We start from the raw sequence: 21733 nt of genomic DNA, 5'->3' as shown, positions 1-21733 counted from the left end.
AATGATAGTGGTGAGACTGGACACCCTTGTCTTATTTCTGATCTTAGAGGAAATGCTTTCAGTTTTTCAATATTGAGAATAGTGTTTGCTCTGGATTTGTTGTATATGGCCTTGATTATGTTAGGGTAGGTTCCTTCTATGCCCACTTTCTGGAGAGCTTTTATCATACATGGGCATTGAATTTTATCAAAAGTTTCTCTGTATGTATTGCGAAGATCATGTGACTTTTATCTTTCAATTTGTTCATATGATATATCACACTGATTGATTTATGTATGTTGAAGAATTCTTGTATCTCTGGATAAAACCCACTTAAACAATTCTTTTAATGCATTGTTGGATTCTGTTTGCTAGAGTCTTGTTGAGGATTTTTGCATCTATGTTCATCAGTGATATTGGCATATACATATATTTGTGGCATATTTGTCTGGTTTTGGTATCATGGTGATATTGACCTCATAGAATGAGTTTGGGAGTTTTCCTTCCTCTGAAATTTTCTGGAAGAGTTTGAGCAGCATATGTGTTAGCTCTTCTCTAAACTTTACCTGTGAGGCCATCTGGCCCTTGACTTTTGTTTATTGGAAGAATTTTTTATTACAGTTTCAATTTCAGTGCTTATAATTTGTTCATGTTTTCTATTACTTCCTGGTTCAGTTTTGGAAGGTTGTACTTTTCTAAGAACTTATCCATTTCTTCCAGGTTGTCCATTTTATTGGCATATAGCTGTTCATAGTAGTCTCTTATGATCCTTTATATTTCTGCATTGTCTTTTTTTGTTTCTAATTTTATTGATTTGAGTCTCCTCCCTTTTTTCCTTGATAAATCTGGCTAGTGGTTTGTCAATTTTGTTTATCTTCTTGAAGAACCAGCTTTTAGTTTTAATCAACTTTGCTATTGTCTCCTTCATTTCATTTTCATTTATTTCTGCTCTGAACTTTACAATTTGTTTTCTTTCTTTGGTGATTTCCGTTCTTCTTTTCTAGTTCTTCTTTTTTAGGTGTTTATTTTTTGTCTCTCTTGTTTCTTGAGGTAGGCTTTAATTGCTGTAAACTTCCCTGTTAGAACTGCTTTTGCTGCATCCCATAAGGTTTTGGGTGGTTGTGTTTTCATTGTCATTTATTTCTAGGTATTTTTTTTAATTTCATTTTTGATCTCTTCAGTAATCTATTGGTTATTTAGAAGCATGTTATTTAGCCTCCATGTGTTCTTGTTTTTTATAGTTTTTTCTTTCTTTCTTTTTTTTTTTTTACCTGTAGTTGATATCTAGTCTCATATCATTGTGGTCAGATAAGATGCTTGATACAATTTCAATTTTCTTAAATTTACTGAAGCTTGATTTGTGACCCAAGATGCAATGCAACCTGGAGATGTTCCCTGTGCACTTGATAAAAACATTTATTCTGTTGCTTTGGGATGGAATGTCCTCAAGTTATCAGTTCGGTCCACCTGGTCTAATGTGTGATTTAAGGCTGTGTTTCCTTATTAATTTTCTACGAGGATGATCTGTACATTAGTGTAAGTGGAGTGTTAAATTCCCTCACTATAATTGTGTTACCATTGGTTTCCTTTTTTATGGTTGTTAGCATTTGCCTAATGTATTTAAGTGTTCCTATGTTAGGTGCATAATTTATAATTGTTACATCTTCTTTTGGATTGATCCCTTGATCATTATGTATGGCCTTCCTTATGTCTTGTAACAGTTTTTAAAAATCTCAATTTTGTCTGATATGAGAATTGCTACTCCTGCTTTCTTCTGATTCCCATTTGCATGGAATATCTTTTTCATCCCCTGACTTTCAGTCTGTATATGTCCTTAGGTCTGAAGTGGGTCTCTTGTAGGCAGCATAAACACAGACTTTGCTTCTGTATCCATTCAGCTAGTCTGTGGCTTTTGGTTGGGGCGTATAGTCCATTTACATTAAAGTAGTTATTGACATGTGTGTTCCTATTGCCATTTTCTTAATCATTTAGGGTTTGTTTTTTTCTTCTCTTGGGTTTCCTACTAGAGAAGTTCCTTTACCATTTGTTGTAAGTCTAGTTTGGTAATGCTTAATTCTCTTAGCTTTTGTTTGTTGATAAAGCTTTTGATTTCACCATCTAATCTGAATTAAATCCTTGCTGGGTAGAGAAATCTTGGTTGTAGGTTTTTGTCTTTCACTTTAAATATATTCTGCCAGTCACTTCTGGCCTGCAGATTTTCTGTTGAAAAATTCACTATTAGCCTTATGGGGATTCCTTTGTATGTTAATTTTTGCTTTTCACTTGTAGCTTCTTAGGTTTATTTTTTGTTAGTTTTATTAATATTGTCTTAGTGTACTTCTCTTTGGGTTTATCCTTTATGGGACTCTCTGGGCTTCCTGGACCTGGGGGCTATTTCCTTTTCTGTGTTAAGGAAGTTTTAAACTATAATCTCCTCAAATATTTTCTCATACCCTTTCTTTTTATCTTCTTCTGGGATCCCTATAATTTGAATGTTGGTACACTTAATATTGTCCCAGAGGTCTCTAAGACTGTCCTCAGGTCTCTTCATTCTCTTTTCTTTACCCTGTTCCTTGGCAGCTATTTCTATCATTCTATCTTCCAGCTGACTTATCCTTTCTGCCTCAGTTACTCTGCTATCAATAGAGCATTTTTAATTTCAGTGAATGTGTTCTTCATCACTGTTTATTCTTCATTTCTTCTAGGTCTTTGTTAAATGTTTTAAATGTCTCTTGCATTTTCTCCATTCTATTTTCAATATTTTGAAAATTCTTTACTATCATTACTCTAAATTCTTTTGCAGATAGGTTGTCTATTTCCTCTTCATTTATTTGGTCTTGTAGTTTTTTCCCTTAGTCCTTCATATGTAACATATATTTTTGTCATTTCATTTTCCTTTTTGATGAGTGGAACTGTGTTCCTGTCTCACTAGCTATTTGACCTGAGGTTTCCAGCAGTGGAGTTTGCAAGCATTTGGGTAGATCTGGGTCTTGGTGTTGAGATGTGGACTTCTGGGGTCCCTCACTCTAATTAACATTCTCTGGGACCTGACATTCTCTATTGTTTCAGCAGTTCATATTCAGTGCTCCCACCTCAGGGGCTCAGGCCTGATCTCTGGCCAATGAACTGGGATCCCATAAGCCATTAGCTATGGGGAAATTAAAAAAAAAAGGGGGGGGTGGGGGGAGGCAGAACAATAACAAAAAAATAGCAACCCCTGAAGAGTAAAATGTATTCCAATAGTAAAAAGAAAGAAGGAGAAAAAAGGGGAGGGTGGAAATTATTTATATATATATGGGGCAGAATAATAACAAAGACTAAGAAGTACTAAAATAAGTTTAGAAAACTAACAGAAATAGTAGAAAAAAATAAGTATGTGTATGAAACAACTACTGGAGAGTAAAACCAAACTCTACTGGTAAATAGTAAAAATAATAATAAAAACCAAAAGGCAGAACAAACCTTGGCTGTAAAGGGCAGGGCTTAGGCAGGGAATGGCTTAAGAGGTGGCAGTTTTTAGGTGGAGGTGGGAGTCCCATGAGGGTGAGGTCCTGACTCAGGACCCAAGCCTCCAGAAAAGGCCATGGGTGGGGGTGGAGGGAGGCCCAGGCTCCATGCAACTGAGGTGGCTTCTGCATTGCCTTTGGCTTTGAGGAGTAGAAGATAAGGTCCAGGTCCCAGGAGGCTCCCAGGGCTAAGTGGGTGGTGGAACACCAGATGGTTCCCCTTTCCTCCATACCTGTAGGGACCCCTTCCCTGCTGGCCCTACTGTCTTCCCTCCCTCCAGCACCCACAGGCCCTATGTGGGCAGTGTGTGCCCTTGATATTGGCCCTGAAGGACAGAGGGGGCCCCAGAGAGCGGAGATGGATCCCTAGAGGGCAGAGAGCTCAGCCTGGAAAGCAGAGAGGAGGTCAGAGGGAGAGGGGCCCTAGAGGATGGAGGGGGTGCCCCCCGGAAGGAGGAGGGAACCAGAGGGTTTAATGGGGTTCCAGATGGTGGAGAGCCAGTTTCAGTCAGGGCCCTTGGAGGGGTGGAGGACTCACAGAGGACAGGAACCCTGGAGGGAGGAAGAACATGGAGAATAGAGAAGTCTGGAAGGTGGAGGGGGGTATCCTGTATGGCTGAGGGCTCAGCCTGGAGGGATGATGGTGCCTGAGAAAGGGAGGAGTAGAGGGGAAGGGTAGAGGGGAACCCCAGGGGTTTCCCAGATGGAGGGAGGAAACTGGAAGGTGGAGAACAGAGGGAGGCCTGGAGAAGTCTTTGGAAGGTGACCTGGGCCCTGGAGGGCAGAAGTGGTCCCAAAGGGCAGAGAGAGATCAGCCTGGGGGGCTTGGGAAGCTTCCCAGGGCCCATGGGCAGGGGATGCCAGGCAGTTCCCTATTCCTGGAACCTCACAGGAGCCTCCCCACTCCTCATGTGCAGATGACCCATGGGTGTTGGGGGTAAGGAGTGGGGATGGGGAATCCCTGCAGCTCAGGGTGCCCCAGAGAACAAAGGGAAGATGGCTCAGTGGGAGAGTAGAGAGGGCCACAGAGGGCAGAGGAGCCCCCAGAAGGCAGATACCTCGGCTCCTGGCCCCAGAAGACTCCCTGGGGCCAAGTGCAATAGGTACCCCAAGAGGGTTCCCCACTGGATCCTCTAGCCCTCTCAGGGGTCCCTCCCCTCCCAGTGGAGCAGGCACGCTGCTCTGGATGCCCCAAGGCACCCAAACCATTCCCAGCTTGGCCCCCAAACCTCTTTGCCTCCCCCAGCAGCCCTGCACTCCTCCAGTTGGAGTGAAAGGGAAACCCCACGGGCTCCCTCCAACACTTGAGGATGCCTCCTCCTCCCAGCCCAGCAGGCATGCTGCTCCTGCCACCCAAGGGCTCCCAAACTGCTCCCAGTGTGCCCAAATGGCACCTGCACCCAAACTGCTTCCCCTTCCCTAGCAGCAGCTCTGTCCTCCCAGGAAGTGAAAGAAAAGCACGTCCCTCCCTCTCCCAGCCAAGCAGGCACACTGCTCCAGGCACCCAAAGTCACCTAAGCAGCTCTTGGCACCCAAATGTTCCCTGAGCCCCAACAGTTCCTCCTCCCCCAGCAGCCCCTCTGTCTCTGGTCCTCTGGCCAGGACCTTCCCTCACTCCCCACTTCCTGGTACCTGGTCACCCTTGGGGCTCCTCTCGGCAGGCTGTCTGCCAGAGATCCCTAACCAGTGCCTGATAAGCCCTTTCCAATGCTGTCCAGACCAGCAGCTATCTACTCAAGACAGAAATCCAGTAGGCTTCATGAGATTCATACATAAAATAGGTGAGGTTTGCAGGAAATAATGGTTTTAGTGTAATGTTAATGTAATCCACTTAGTGGAGAGATGGACTTTTTAACTCTTAAAGCTTCTTATTACATTAGCAGCTAGTTGGTGATTAATCTAAAAAGTAGAGATATGAATTGAATTACTTTGGAACATTCAAGCTGAAAAAGTCTTCTTTCTCCTCTCTTTCCTGAGAAAGTATTCTTGTTGGTATGTTAGAACTGATTCTTGCACTGGTGCTCTTCACATCTCTAATCATGATCATTATATTCTGCATTTTTTTAATGTTGCCGTGATGCTAGTTTGGTGGGTGCTATATAAACAGCTAAATGTCTCTAAAGTAGAGGTTGGCAAACTTTTCCTATAAAGGACCAGACGGTAAATAGTTTGGACTTTGCAGATTGTATGGTCTCTGTCCCAACAACGCGTCTTTGTTTTGCAGTATGAAAACAGCCATGTGCTGTGCTGTGCTTAGTTGCTCAGTCATGACACTACATAAGTTAATGAGCATGACAATGTTCCAATAAAACTTTATTTAAAAACCAAGCAGTGGGCTGAATTTGGGCCACATGCTGTAGCTTCCTGACCCCTGTTCTATAGCAATGGTAACTCTGTCAGGCTGTGCTATGATTTTACTATGTTCAAGTATGCCTGCCTGAACACTAATCCATCCTACATTGGTGATGCAAATTATCATTCATGAGCATCTACAATATACCAGGCGTCAGGTGTCAGCCTGCATTACACCCCAAACATAACCATATTCTTAACAATGGGTCTTATTACTTCCAGTCTACAGATGAAGCACGGTGAGGCCAAAAACTGTTCCCAAAGTCACAAGGTGAAGAAGTCACAGTGTCTGAATATGACCCCAAATCACTCAGTCTTTTCCAGTTCCAATATTCTATTTTCATGATCACTGTCATGGGTATGCACTGCTTCCTTTTCCCTTTCAAACCTCAACTGACATCTCCCTTAACTAAATTTCTTTCATATTGGACTAAAAGAGCAAGGGCATATAGCCTCCAAGTTATTCCACTATTAACATTTCACTATAGAAAAACTTTAGTAAAATGCCTCTATCATTAACTTTCATTGTACTAAACTGTCTTAAAGGCCTTCTTAATACTGGTTGTCAAAGCAAAGAAAGCTGAAAATTCCAGATTGTGGTCAAGTAACTATACAATTAGATGCAGATTTGTTGTTTTTAACTATGAATCTCTGAGTATACATTTGAGATGCTTTTGAGCTGCTTATGAGTAGTTTTATTTCCAGAAATCAGATGGAAGTACTGCTAAATTCTTAATAGTAATTATCCCTGGTATTTGTATAGTGCTTTTCTAAGTGTCCTCATATATTCTCCAGAGAAGGCAATAGCAACCTAAATCAGTACTCTTGCCTGGAAAATCCCATGGACAGAGGAGCCTGGTAGGCTGCAGTCCACGGGGTCACTAAGAGTCAGACACAACTGACGGACTTCACTTTCACTTTTCACTTGCATGCACTGGAGAAGGAAATGGCAACCCACCCCAGTGTTCTTGCCTGGAGAATCCCAGGGATGGAGGAGCCTGGTGGGCTGCCGTCTCTGGGATCGCACAGAGTAGGACACGACTGAAGTGACTTAGCAGCAGCAGCAGCAGCAGCAGCACCAAACTAGATAGCACTTTGGAGGGCTGAGAAAAGTTTTTATCCTTCCTTGAATCTTCATATCAAGCAGCATGTATTCTCTCTTTTATTGGTGATAATAAATAGCAGTAATGCTTTCTGAGTGCTGATCATGTGCCAGGCACTGGACTCAAAACTTTATGTGCATCACTTCCTCTAATCCTTCTGCATTGCTATGAGGAAAGGCTGATATCCTCTCCAATTAATGGATAAGAAAACTGAGATGTGAAAAATTAAATATCCTATCCCAGATTATCCCAATTGTATATGGTGGAATCAGGATTTGAAAGAGAGTGTGTTACACATTAGATTTTTAGTTGCTTGAAGGTGGAGATTGTATCTGATCTTTCTTTTCTTGATTTATAGTACCTCTTCCTGACAATTCCATGCCAATCCTGAATAGTATCTTAAAATAAGGTGAAATGAAGTTAAAAAATTACAATATACTGCCATTAGGAAAAATAAGATACTAAAGTGTATATAGAGTACAGCTACAAGTATTTTTACAAGAAAAAAAAGAAAATTATATCTAGATTCTAGAAAAAAATTATCAAACTGTTATGGATAGTTGTGGTATTACGGGTCAAATTATGGACCATTTTTTTCTTCTATTTTTTCATATTTCTACTTATTTATGTATTTTCTAGTTTTTAAAATAATGACACCAAAATGTTTAAAGTGATCAATAAAAGGAAAAAGAAAAATAACTGATAGAGTTTGTGCAGTGTATTAGGGACCAAGAGTCTATCCTCCCGGAGGAGGGCCCCAAGGGCATGCAGAACATGCTAGTGTGTCCACTAGCAGGGCAGACTAGTGGGGAGGGGGCGCCAGTTCTTTAACATAAGGGATGAAACACAAATAGACTTGAGGGGTGAATGTCTTGAGCAAATGCATGCTTGTGTGTCCCTGCACAGTGAGGCCAAACAAACCAAAATGTCGGAGTTTGGAGCAGAGAAAGATTTCTTTCAGGGCCAAACAAGGAGAGATGGGTGGCTTATGCTCTAAAGTTTGACAAAAGGTATTTTCCAGACTCTGTGCATTTGGTCCTGGTTGGGTGGGGAGGACAGTCAAACAGAAGGCAGATATCCCCACCTCCCTCCTCTTTCTAAAGTATCCTACAAAGTTTTCACTGTAGAGCCAAACACATTATTTTCCTGCTCAAAATCCTCCAGTGGCTCCCCCACCGCCTCTCAGGTGAATGCAAACACTTGGGATGCACCTGTAAGGTCCTCCACTTCATGGAGCTGCCCCACCAGTATTGCCTCTAACTCTTCCCCTGCACAGCCTTAGGCTGCAGCGTAATTCAGCTACTTGGTGTGTCTTTTCTCTTTTACACCTTTAGTCAGTCTGTTCCATCCCTAGAAACATCCTCCTCACAACTGTGTACTTAACCTAAAAGTTGAGAGTTATGTTTTATTTGGTGGAAATTTTTAGGACTTCAAGCCCTGGAGACAGTATCTTAAGTGACCTTGAGAGAACTGCTCTGAGGAGGCAAGGAGAGGAGCCAGGTATATAGAAGTTTTGCCACAAAGTCCAGGTAGTCTTAACATCAAAAGATTATTGTTAATTAAAGAAAACCAGATATCCCAAGTTAAGGAACTAAACACTTTTCTATGTATGGGAAGATGTAGGAGTCTGGGCTCAATGAAGTAATTTCTTTGATATGCCCCTCAGCTATCTGGGACCAGTATCCTGTGTTTTCTCATCCTGAGTTTCCTCAGGGTTCACTGTAGAGAGTGGCTGCAGTCTGATGGCTACTAGATGGCAGGTATTCTTACCTTCCTGAGTTCCCTCGGGGTTCACCAACTCACCATCCCCGGTGGCTGCAATTGCTGATGTCTGTGACATCCTTTGTTTTCCTTTTCTCACAACCATTTTTTATAATCAAAATCCATCGACTTTCCCTCTTCTCTGTTGTTCATTCATTCATTCATACTTAACCCTTGGTTATGTTTATGTGTATACTTAGCAAATCCCATGGACAGAGGAGCCTGGTAAGCAGAAGTCCATGGGGTTGCTAGGAGTCAGACACGACTGAGCGACTTCACTTTCACTTTTCACTTTCATGCATTGGAGAAGGAAATGGCAACCCACTCCAATGCTCTTGCCTGGAGAAACCCAGGGACAAGGGAGCCTGGTGGGCTGCCGTCTCTGGGGTCACACAGAGTTGGACATGACTGAAGCAACTTAGCAGCAGCAGCAGCACCAAACTAGATAGCACTTTGGAGGGCTGAGAAAAGTTTTTATCCTTCCTTGAATCTTAATATCAAGCACAAGTTTCCATGATCAGTATATTCCCTGAGAGTATTTTTTTGACCTAAAGACTAACATGGCTTTAGGCTTTATTCTACTTTGCTGCCACCTGGATTTCTGGGGCAGGGAATAACCTGGTGAAATACATACTAAGAATGTGATGACTAAAGCTGTTTCTCAGATAACCTCCTATTATATACATAGTGTTCATGTTACTCATTCATTCACCTATGTGTTCATTCATATATCCACTAAGTACATGTGCCACTAAAAACTAGATGCTATAGAAGATGCTAAGGAAAAGGTAGAAATAGAAAATAAGACATAATTCCTCTTCTCTGAAGTGTTTATAATCTATTGGGGTAAAAAGCAAACTTAAAAGAAAGATATGCTGCTTCCAGTATTAAAGTGCCTGTTTGTTTTATGTTATTCTACCGCTGAAAACAACTGTAAATGCTGAACAAGATACAAGGGATGTCTCTTTAGGAGTCTTTAAAGGCTGTCAAGATTTAGGAGTGGAGAAGCTGGGGAGAAGAAAAATCCATTGAGATGATTCAGATATTCTATGTAGATTTTCCACTCAAGGCAGTTCCATAAGGCTGATTCATAAATCCTAGGGATGGAGAACCTGGGAAGCCTAGCAGAAAACAGCTACTAAGAAATAAAGAAACTGAGCAGTGGTTTTGATAGTCTCATGGGGTTGGGGAAGCAAAACTGGAACTCAGGGTTACAGGGACAGCTTGGGTTATTTGCAGAGGCTTCAGAGGAGGGAAGCAGCCCAACAGTTACAGTGACTTACTCTCTCAGGGCATTCACTAATTAGCAAATAGCAACTTAGAGAGAAACTCAACCAAGAACTGTAGAGCCAAGACATTATGGCCTAGAGCCTGTTATACAGAGTGACGTATGTCAGAAAGAGAAAAACGAATATCATGTTTTTTAAAAAATAGAAAAACAAATAACACAGATATACGAAATCTAGAAAAATGGTACAGATGGACCTATTTGCAGGGAAGGAACAGAAACACAGACATAGAGAACCGACTTGTGGACACAGTGTGGGGAAGGATAGGGTGGGATGAACTGAGAGAGCAGCACTGACATATCGGAGAAGGCAGTGGCACCCCACTCCAGTGCTCTTGCCTGGAAAATCCCAGGGACAGGGGAGCCTGGTGGGCTGCTGTCTCTGGGGTCGCATAGAGTCGGACACGACTAAAGCAAATAGCAGCAGCAGCAGCATTGACACATATATACTACCATGTGTAAAACAGCTAGTGCGAAACTGCTTTATAACACAGGGAGCCCAGCCTGGTGCTCTGTGATGACCTAGAGGGGTGGGGTGGAGGAGGGGTAGGAGGAAGGCTCAAGAGGGAGGAGATTTTATATATATATGTATATATATATATATATATACACACACACACACACACACATACTTATGGCTGATTCACATTATTGTATGGCAGAAATCAGCACAACATTGTAAAGCAATTATCCTCCAATTTAAATTTTTTTAAGTGAAAAAAAGAAATAACAGAAATAAACAGTCTTTCAGAGAGTCTCACAAACAGAAATGAGTACTGATGGCTTTTCAAGGAGAAACATCCCTCGTAAACAGTGAGTTTTTGAGTGAGAGTCTTAAAGGACTATAAGTAAGGAATAAAGAAATCAGAACTACATCAGACTTCTGAAGACTTTCAAAAAAACCAACCTGTAAAGAGCTAAATCCTAATTGGATTCAGGTGATTGCCCCCTTTCTAACTGCTTCAGTTCAGTTCAGTTCAGTCGTGTCCGACTCTTTGTGACCCCATGAATCGCAGCACACCAGGCTCCCTGTCCATCACCAACTCCCGGAGTTCACTCAGACTCACATCTATCGAGTCCATGATGCCATCCAGCCATCTCATCCTCTGTCATCCCCTTCTCCTCCTGCCCCCAATCCCTCCCAGCATCACAGTCTTTTCCAATGAGTCAACTCTTCGCATGAGGTGGCCAAAGTACTGGAGTTTCAGCTTTAGCATCATTACTCCCAAAGAAATCCCAGGGCTGATCTCCTTCAGAATGGACTGGTTGGATCTCCTTGCAGTCCAAGGGACTCTCAAGAGTCTTCTCCAACACCACAGTTCAAAAGCATCAATTCTTCGGCACTCAGCTTTCTTCACAGTCCAACTCTCACATCCATACATGACCACTGGAAAAACCATAGCCTTGACTGACAGACCTTTGTTGGCAAAGTAATGTCTCTCCTTTTCAATATGCTATCTAGGTTGGTCATAACTTTTCTTCCAAGGAGTAAGCGTCTTTTAATTTCATGGCTGCAGTCACCATCTGCAGTGACTTTTACTAGAAGCTAAAGTCTCATCTAAAGCCTTTATAACTGTTTTACATTGTATCTAGTATTACATGATATCTACCTAACAGAAACAGATGATATTAAGGAGAGGCGGCAAGAAAACACAGAAGAATTGTACAAAAAAGATCTTCATGACCCAGATAATCATGATGGTGTGATCACTCACCTAGAGCCAGACATCCTGGAAAGTGAAGTCAAGTGAGCCTTAAGAAACATCACTATAAACAAAGCTACTGGAGGTGATAGAATTCCAGTTGAGCTATTTCAAATCCTAAAAGATGATGCTGTGAAAGTGCTGCACTCAGTATGCCAGAAAATTTGGAAAACTCAGCAATGGCTGGACTGGGAAAGGTAAGTTTTCATTCCAATCCCAAAGAAAGGCAATGCCAAAGAATGCTCAAACTACTGCACAATTGCACTCATCTCACACACTAGTGAAGTAATGCTCAAAATTCTCCAAGCCAGGCTTCAACAATACATGAACCATGAACTTCCAGATGTTTAAGCTGGATTTAGAAAAGGCAGAGGAACCAGAGATCAAATTGCCAACATCCACTGGATCATGGAAAAAGCAAGAGAGTTCTAGAAAAACATCTACTTCTGCTTTATTGACTATGCCAAAGCCTTTGACTGTGTGGATCACATCAAACTGTGGACAATTCTGAAAGAGGTGGGAATACCAGACCACTTGACCTGCCTCTTGAGAAATCTGTATGCAGGTCAGAAAGTGACGGTTAGAACTGGACATGGAACAGCAGACTGGTTCCAAATTGGGAAAGGATTACGTCAAGGCTGTATATTGTCACTCTACTTATTTAACTTACATGCAGAGTACATCATGAGAAACACTGGGCTGGATGAAGCACAAGCTGGAATCAAGATTGCTGGGAGAAATATCGATATCCTCAGATATGCAGATGATACCACCCTTATGGCAGAAAGCAAAGAAGAACTAAAAAGCCTCTTGATGAAAGTGAAAGAGGAGAATAAAAGAGCTGGCTTAAAATGCAACATTCAAAAAACTAAGATCATGGCATCTGGTCCTATCACTTCATGCAAATAGATGGGGAAACAATGGAAAACTGAGAGACTTTATTTTGGGGGGCTCCAAAATCACTGCAGATGGTGATTGCAGCCATGAAATTAAAACACACTTGCTCCTTGGAAGAAAAGCTATGACCAGCCTAGATAGCATATTCAAAAGCAGAGACATTACTTTGCCAACAAAGGTCCATATAGTCAAAGATATGGTTTTTCCAGTAGTCATGTATGGATGTGAGAATTGGACTATAAAGAAAGCTGAGCACCTAAGAATTGATGCTTTTGAACTGTGGTGTGAGAAAAGACTCTTGAGAATCCCTTGGACTGCAAGGAGATCCAGCTGCTCAATCCTAAAGGAAATCAGCCCTGAATGTTCACTGGAAGGACTGATCTTGAAGCTGAATCTCCAATCCTTTGGCCGCCTGATGCAAAGAACTTACTACTTGGAAAAGACCTTGATACTGGGAAAGACTGAAGGCAGGAGAAGGGGATGAAAGAGGGTGAGATGGTTGGATGGCATCACCGACTCGATGGACATGAGTTTGAGTAATCTCTGGGAGTTGGTGATGGAAAGAGAAGCCTGGTGTGCTGCAGCCCATGAGATCACAAAGAGTCAGACATGACTGTGTGGGTGAACTGAACCGTCTAGTATTTAATAAAAATTAGCAAGCGTGACAAGAGGCAGAACAGAGAAACAGATAATAACAGGCCCACAGTGTCTATAGTCATTGTCAACTTAAAAAATAGTCAAAACCTAAAAGTTGAGAGTTATGTTTTATTTTGTGAAAATTTTTAGGATTTCAAGCCTGGGAGACAGCATCTCACATAACCCTGGGAGATGGAGGGTCTTTCCATCTGTTTCACGGAGGCAGGCAGGATAGCGAGTCAGGTTATAAAGAAGTTTTCAACAAGGGGCAGGTAGTCTGAACAAAGAAGATTATTGTTAATTAAGGAAAATTATTTCCTTATAATTTATTAAGGACATATTTCTTTAGTTATTTTGAGTTAAGAAATTTAGTGCTTTTCTATGTATAGGAAGATGTAAGAGTCTAGACTTAACTGAAATCATTCCTTTAATATGCATCTCAGCTACTGGGGCCAGCATCCTGCAACTTTATTTTTCACATCCTTAGTTCCTCATTCAATAGGGAGTGGGGGCAGCTTGTGGCAGCAGCTTAATGGCTGCCAGATTGGAGGCATTGCTCTTCCTTGGTTCCCTCTGGGCCCAGAAATTAAGTTTGGAGGCTCAGAATAGCTGATGACTGTGACATCCATGTTTACTATGGCAGGAAATACTCCATTTCACACATCAGACACAGGCTTTACAATAACTAGGATGAACCTGTTTAAGACAGCAGATACACTGCTTTCTTAGAGACCTGGCATTTGAGCTGATGTTTGAAGACTGCTTGGGACTTCAATCAACCAAGTCCTTTCTTCTCAAAGAACTTGAGGGTTCAGATACAGCTCCTTCTAGCCAAAGGTGATGAAGACTAAAGCAAGGAAGGGTCAAATTCAGGGGTATTTTATCCAGGGCTGTATCAAATGTGTTTGTGCAAGGGGGAGAGAAAAAAACTCATTTTTGCTTATCTATTTTAGGATTTCTTCAGTAAATCTGACCCATTTCTGGAAATTTTTCGAATGAATGATGATGCAACTCAGCAGCTTGTGCACCGAACTGAGGTGAGAAGTGCCATCTTCAGTTTTGCCATCTTGTTCCTTTAAGATGATTCACTGACTTTACCTTTCTTAATATCTGTAGGTCTCCCCCAAGACCTGGGGTCTTCCCAGTCCTCTCTTTATTCTGAATGTGGGTGTTATAAGAGGAGACCCTTTCTCACTCTATTCTCCACTATTGACCTTTAATACAGAAAGCCAGCAACTTATTAATAATAAAAATATGAATCCTAGTCAACATTTGATGAGCGTGACTAGGTACCAAGCAATCCACTGAGTGATTTTACATACATCATTTTATTTACTTCTCACAACTATGCCTTGACATGGTTATTATTACCTCATATTACAAATGAAGAAGCTGAACTTTGAGGAGGTTAATTCACCTTCCAGTGCTCACAGTGAGCAAGAGGTAGAGCTAAGGTTTGAATTGTGTGTGTTTGACCCTGAGCCTTGCTGTAATTTGAGAAGCCATTCAGCCTCCCCAGGGAAGTCCACACTCAGTACTGATGTCAGGTCTGCATATGAACAGCTGCCCTGTGTCAGCAGGCACTTGATCTGGCTGCATCTTCCTCTCATACTCCCACCTTCTCTCCACATGTCTGTGAACCTCATCCTTCAGTATCCCACCCACCACTGCCCGTGACCACACACCTATTTAACAACCAATCCTAGACTCCACTTTGCATTTTATTTTCCATATAAGCTAGTTCAAGAGAGAGACTTGTTGGGGTGAGAAGTGCACTGATAAGGAGGAATGGCTTGGAGCTGAGAGGACTGTTGTGCTTGTGGTGTAGAGTAAAGGAAGAAGGAACTGTCATGTCTCCTACAGGATTATGGCTGGGTGCTGTGTTCCCACACCTCACACTGGAAACCCAGTTCCTTTTTCCTGAAGTGGTAGAGCTGCACATAGCATTAGGGGAACATGTCATATTTAGGGTAAGCAAAAACTGAATAATCTTGGACAGGCTAGTCTGTGAATGTCATTTGGTACATGGTTAGCATTTAATAAAGAATGAATACATGAATGGAGTTGAATATACATAGTATGTCCACTCCCTGTAATAGCACAATGTGACTCTTTGAACAGTCACAAACTATTCCCTAGGGAATAGTTTCAAATGGATGGTTACCCTGAGGGGCACCTCATCACCACCACCAAGTAGAACTTTTTCCCCACATAAAGATTCCTTTGATGGAACAAAGTTCTTTCAGAAGAAGTAACTAAATGTTGGAGAGAATCAGAAGTGGTACCCATTCATGCCTTTGCCCAACCAGTGTACGGGGACTTGAAGGTACAGGGAGAAGGAAGAGGGGTGGCATCATGTTAGACTTCTTCTCTCCTCTCCTGATGGGATCCCTCCTTTCAGTTTTAATGCTGGTAAATTCCCCTGTTCCCAGAGTCTCTAACACCTCCCCATACCCCATTGTGAGGGGCTCCTGGAGTCTCACAAGAAATGTCATTGTAAAGTTTTCCAGTGAATCAATCAACATAACATTGCTTTTTCCTCTTTCTTACTCAATAGATATAAAATAACCAGGCAATACTATTCTCCCTAGGTAAGCACATGTGTGCATACACACGTACAGATTTTAATTTCAGAGGAAATTTCTAGTAGAAATTTTGATTTGCTATTGAGTTTTATATAAATGTTGCAGTGAAGCAACTTCACTCTTAATATTTCTATAAAGGTGAGAGATTTAACCAAAATAATTTTATCTAACTTTTCTTCTCACTATCACTTTGATCATTCAAGGAATGAGAACAAAAAGCAAAGTCACACAGGAACATAATTTTTCTACTCTTTAATGCACTACAGGAAATTTAATAATGAGCCTACAGTATACTCAATAATTCATCATTATATTAAGGAATTCAGAAGAAGAGGGAATCACTTATAAAATAATTATGTTGGATAGAGAATTAATTTTTTTTACAATACTAAGATTTCTGCTAACTAAAAACTTCTTATGAAGAGAAATCAATATGACAGAATTCCATTTAACTTCATTTGTATGTCCCCTGGAACAGTGGTTCTCAAATATCATGCATCAGGATCACCTAATGACCCACCTAGGGAGTTTCTGTCAGTATATCTGCTTGGAATCTAGGAATTTGTATTTAACAAGTTCCTGCAGTTCCAAGAATCACACTTTGGGACCCACCCCCAGAGCATACAGTACAATCCTAGATACAGAGCAAATGAGTGAGTGAGTGAGTGAGTGAGTGAGTGAGTGAGTGAACTTGCTCAGTCGTATCCGACTCTTTGCGACCCCATGGACTGTAGCCCACCAGGCTCCTCCCCCATGGGATTCTCCAAGCAAGAGTACTGGAGTGGGGTGCCATTTCCTTCTCCAGGGGATCTTCCTGACTCAGGGATCAAACTCGGGTCTCCTGCATTCCAGGCAGACGCTTTAACCTCTGAGCCACCAGGGAAGCCCACAGAGCAAATACTCACACATTCTAAACCAAACCAAATTATTTGAATCATTTGATGGCAGAATAAGACTTGACTCAAATGGACCCTCAGGAAGGATTTAACCAAGTTCATGATTAGTAAACTGCTTTTGAAAAGATTACACCCCATTATAGTCTTAGTTTATGATCCTGAAATTCTAAAGATCTGCCTTCATGCCTTCCAAGCATACTCCTAGGATTTTTCTTGACTTGCAATCTGATCTAACCAAGGTCACGAGTCACCAAAGACCACTCAACTTCAGCAATAGAATTTCCCACCTATAGGCTTTATGTATGCTGACCTCAGTAGAAGGGAATTTATGCCAGAGCACTGACCTACAGAACGGGGGATCCTTTATCAGAGGCAGAGGCAGCCCATCTTCTTAATCCTACCCTCTTTTGATATAGAAGGGGTCATCTCCAACACCCACATACTGTACAATATTATTGTTATTATTCATAAAACAATAGCCAGGCTAGTGATCACAGAAGTTCTGCCCATAATGTTCACTCAGTGAGCACCTTTCAGAGGTTTACTACTTCAAGTTTTCATTAAGGCACCTGTTTCAGACAATTGTCCATTTCATAAGCTTCTCAAGCTTTCAATGCTTCTCAAGTAGTTTTTATGTTGAAAGTGAAAATGTCAAGCATTTTCTCTCCCACCCACCACTTCTTTCTTTTTTCCTCAGGTTGTGATGAATAACTTAAGCCCAGCCTGGAAATCATTTAAAGTATCTGTAAACTCTCTATGCAGTGGAGATCCCGACCGCCGGCTGAAGGTCAGAAATCTGTCTATGTCTAAGAAATGCAGTTTTACATATTTAATCCTCCTGTTTCTCTTCAAGTGAATGTTGGCAGACTCAAAATTTTCTGTAGCTTTTACCTAGATCTCTTAGCATCTTGATGAAAAAAACAAGGAGTTTCCTTCTGCTAGAGCCTTTGAGGCTCCTGAGATAATAAAAGATAAATCCCAGTTGTGTTAGGTTGAGAGGCAAATCCCATGGCTTCTCAGAGAAATGTGGCAATAAGTTCAAGGACTAATTAGGAGTTATTATAAACACAAATACTGTTGTTGTCAATTATCTACTGCTACATAAAATACTACTCCAAAACTTAATATTTAAAACTATAGCCATTTATTTAGCTTATGATTCTGTGCATTGGCAAGCTGAGTTCACCTAAGAGGCTCTTCTGGAGAAAGGCAATGGCAACCCACTTCAATATTTCTTGCCTAGAAAATCTCATGAACAGAGGAGTCTGGTGAGCTACAGTCTATAGGGTCACAAAGAGCTGGACATGATTGAGCACACATACACCATGCCACAAGAGGGTCTTCTCTGGGTCTTGGGTGGACTTCCTCATGTATATGCAGTCAGCCGTACCAAGCAGAATGCCTCTCTTCCTGGGGTTTGTCTGGCTATCCTCTGGAATGATCAAGGTGGTGGGGACATTTGTTTCTCATTATTCAGCAGGTTAGCTTGGACTGATACACTCAACAACTTTAAGGTCCAAAGGATCCAGGACAGAAGATGCACATGTCTTGAGGCCCAGTCTCAGATTCACATGAGGTCACTTCCTCTGTGTGCTACTGGCCAGTCACATGGCCATCTCAGATTCAGGGATGAGGAAACAGGACATGGACTCTACTTCTTGGTGGAGGGAGCTGCAGAATGCGGTGGCCACGTTTTTCAATCTACCACACATGTTTTTGAGTATCATGGGAATGTAGAAGTTGGAAGAAAAGGTGCATTATGACAATCAGGATGACCAAAGAGGACAATAGGCCAAGTGCCAGAAGCAGAAGCCCAGAGCCGTTCCTTATTGTCCTTGGTCTGGCCCTCACGCTCCCTTAGAAACCCAGAAGCTCCATGTTCTCAGTGTCCCAGAGGTTACTCTGTCAATCAGGATGACTAAGTAGATTCAATAGAGGCCAGAGCTACAAACCAAAAGATCAGTTGGTTCATGTTTAGTGACAAACATGGCCCTCGAGCAGACTCAACATGCATTCTCAGCTTTACCAGGTCATTTTCTCCATGTGGGTTAACTATGGGAGAGACGGTTCTTAGGGGGTGTGAGAGAGCCTGAAAACAGAGCCAAAGAAGCTGGATAATGGAAATGGTTAATGGCTTCAGACTTTAAAAGCCTGGGACACCTACCACCATGGTGGAATAATAATAAGCAGACTAAACATTCGTATTGGGGGCACCAGCTCCCCTGGAAAGTGTTGGATGGGCACTGCCAATGCCTGTATTTGTAACTTTACACTTTCCTTACTCTTTTTGCTCTGTAAACTTCTTCTAGTGGATATAATTACTGGATTTGTCAATGTTACCCTTTATATCAGAATTCTATCTGTCGGTTACTCTCAGACTCTTCATGTGACTTTACATCTATGCTTAAAAACATTGTTTGGACTTTGTACTCTCTGTGGACATGCTTACTTCTGTGATCTGGATGAAGAGTTCAGAGTTATCCCTGATATTTCTTGTGGAAGCCTCCACTTTCACTGCAACTATCTTTCATGCCAAAATCAAGACTCCTGGTTATTTGGGCCTCAGGTATAAGCTCATCTGCAGGGTGGCCAAGACCTAGAGCTTCAGGTCTGAGGTGGGAACGGTCACCTATACTTTGAGCCACCCCATCCCACTCCCAGGAAGAGAAATGGACCCTTTGGGACAAAAATCAGATAATGCCTATATTAACCACAGGTCAACTTAGTCATGGGGCATTGCTAATTCAATAAAAGAAGATGGTTATCTGTAACTGAGGGCTCTGCTTTCTGTCTGTAGAGGACAAGTGGGAATAAAAGAGAGACAAGAAGGAAGGAAGGCAGCCAGACAGAGAAAGAGAGGATCAGGATTTCTCAACAGCTGCACCATTGACATTTGGATTTTTTTTTTTTTTTTGGCAGGGGGCAGGGCAGGGGAAGGGGTTGTCCTGTGCACTGTAGGATGTTCGGCAGCATCCCAGGCTACTAAACACTAGTAGTAGTACTTTACCCCCATCAGTCATACAGCCCAAAGTATATTCAGACATTACTAAATGTCCCTTGGAGGGTAAAATCGTTTAGAGAATCACCTAGAAGGCTGGTTAAAACAGATTATTGGGCATTACCCACAGGGTTTCTGATTAAGCAGGTCTGGACTGAGCCTGAGAATTTGCATTCTCCAACTTCCTGGGTGATGCTAATGTTGCTGGTCCCAGACCACACTGAGAACCCTGTTACAGACATTTGCTCCTTCATTATAGCCCTTCCTCAACTCAGTGCCCCCCACCACTTTCCACCATCCAGTCTCCCCTCCACAATCTTTTCTCTGCCTAGCACTCATGCCCACTCTCCCCTCCCCAATCCTTCAGGACTTGACACATGCCTCTCCCTACCTGGGATGCTTTCCTCATTCTTTTACTTTTCTTGGATTATCATCATCTGCTACTTTCTTTCAGGTCTCTTCAATATCCCTCCACTTCCAGAAACCTTCCCTGATGTCTTTCGCTTCTATGGGTGCCCTCCAGTTCTCTGCATCCACCTCAGGGAGACACCTCTCCACTTGTTTAGAACATTTCTGTTTCCATCTCTCTTTCCTGAGCAGGTGACCTGTTCTTCCTGGTTTGCTCCTGCAGGGTGAGAACCATGTTTCTTTTCATGCATATCCAAGCACCCAGCCCAGTGCTTGGCACAGGGTACACACAGTAGCTGTTTCTAGAGGGAATGGATGGAGAACAGGGAGGTGCTAAAAGGTTGACAGCACCTCATTGGGAGAAAGGGGATACCCAGGTATGCTGAGCTCCCTAGGTGACAAACCCAATATCATCACTCACCTGTAGCTTTTTTGAGAGGCAGGAGAGACTTCCTATATTATTCTTAATTTGTATTCATTATTTTGTCACAAATGCCATTGTGAAATTCTCATAGTGTTGTTCCTCTTTAGCTTTCCCTAATATAAAATGGTGCCATATGCCATATTGGAAGGCAGCACCTCTTTGCCACCACAAAATTTAAAAATAAAATAAAATAGAAAGTGAACTTTTAAATTTAAAAAGTTTTAAGCCCTCTGTCCATTTATGTTCTCAGTCTTAGCAAAATTCTAACAATGAGATCTTGGTCCCAAATGAGACTTGATATCTTTAGCTCTCATTTATTCAGGGTCACAGTAACACCAAGTTGAAGTAAAACCAGGGCTTTCTTTTGTTTTATTTTTCCTATTCCTCCTTTGTGGGGAAAAAATTTTAAAGAAATAAGTATTTTTCAGAAATTGATGTTTTATTTATTTATTATGAAAAATTTTAAACATCCATAAAAGTAGTCAGTTATCTGTTTACAATAGCCAAGACATGGATACAAACTTTTTGTTTTAATTTTATTTTATTTATTTATTTTTTTTACTTTACAATTCTGTATTGGTTTTGGCATACATTGACGTGAATCCACCACGGGTGTACATGCGTTCCCAAACATGAACCCCCTCCCACCACCCTCCCCACAACATCTCTCTGGGTCATCCCCGCGTACCAGCCCCAAGCGTGCCATATCCTGCATCAGACATAGACTGGCAATTCGATTCTTACATGATATTATACATGTTTCATGCCATTCTCCCAAATCATCTCACCCTCTCCCTCTCCCACTGAGTCCAAAAGTCCGCTATACACATCTGTGTCTTTTTTGCTGTCCTGCATACAGGGTCATCATTGCCATCTTTCTAAATTCCATATATATGTGTTCGTATACTGTATTGGTATACTGTTGTATATGTGTTGTATACTGTATTTCTGGCTTACTTCACTCTGTATAATCGGCTCCAGTTTCATCCATCTCATCAGAACTGATTCAAATGTATTCTTTTTAACGGCTGAGTAATACTCCATTGTGTATATGTACCACAGCTTTCTTATCCATTCATCTGCTGATGGACATCTAGGTTGTTTCCGCATGGATACAAACTTAATGTCCATCAACAGAGGAATGGATAAAAAAGATGTATTACATATATACAATGGAATACTACTCAACCTAAAAAA

General features: G+C 41.7%; 1 protein-coding gene across 1 annotated transcript in view; it reads left to right on the top strand.

Moving 5' to 3' along the window:
* Positions 1 to 21733, top strand: part of CPNE4 (copine 4) — a 493909-nt gene that overhangs the window by 307226 nt on the left and 164950 nt on the right. Inside the window, exons 5-6 of the mRNA XM_040232688.1 lie at positions 14179 to 14262; positions 17404 to 17493. Coding sequence (XP_040088622.1) covers positions 14179 to 14262; positions 17404 to 17493 — 174 coding nt within the window. The remainder of the gene's footprint in view (positions 1 to 14178; positions 14263 to 17403; positions 17494 to 21733) is intronic.

This window comes from Oryx dammah, unplaced genomic scaffold, assembly GCF_014754425.2.
Source record: "Oryx dammah isolate SB20612 unplaced genomic scaffold, SCBI_Odam_1.1 HiC_scaffold_2, whole genome shotgun sequence".
Taxonomy (NCBI): domain Eukaryota; kingdom Metazoa; phylum Chordata; class Mammalia; order Artiodactyla; family Bovidae; genus Oryx; species Oryx dammah.
The sequence above is the reverse complement of the archived record's forward strand: the minus strand, read 5'-3'. Positions and strand labels throughout refer to the sequence as shown.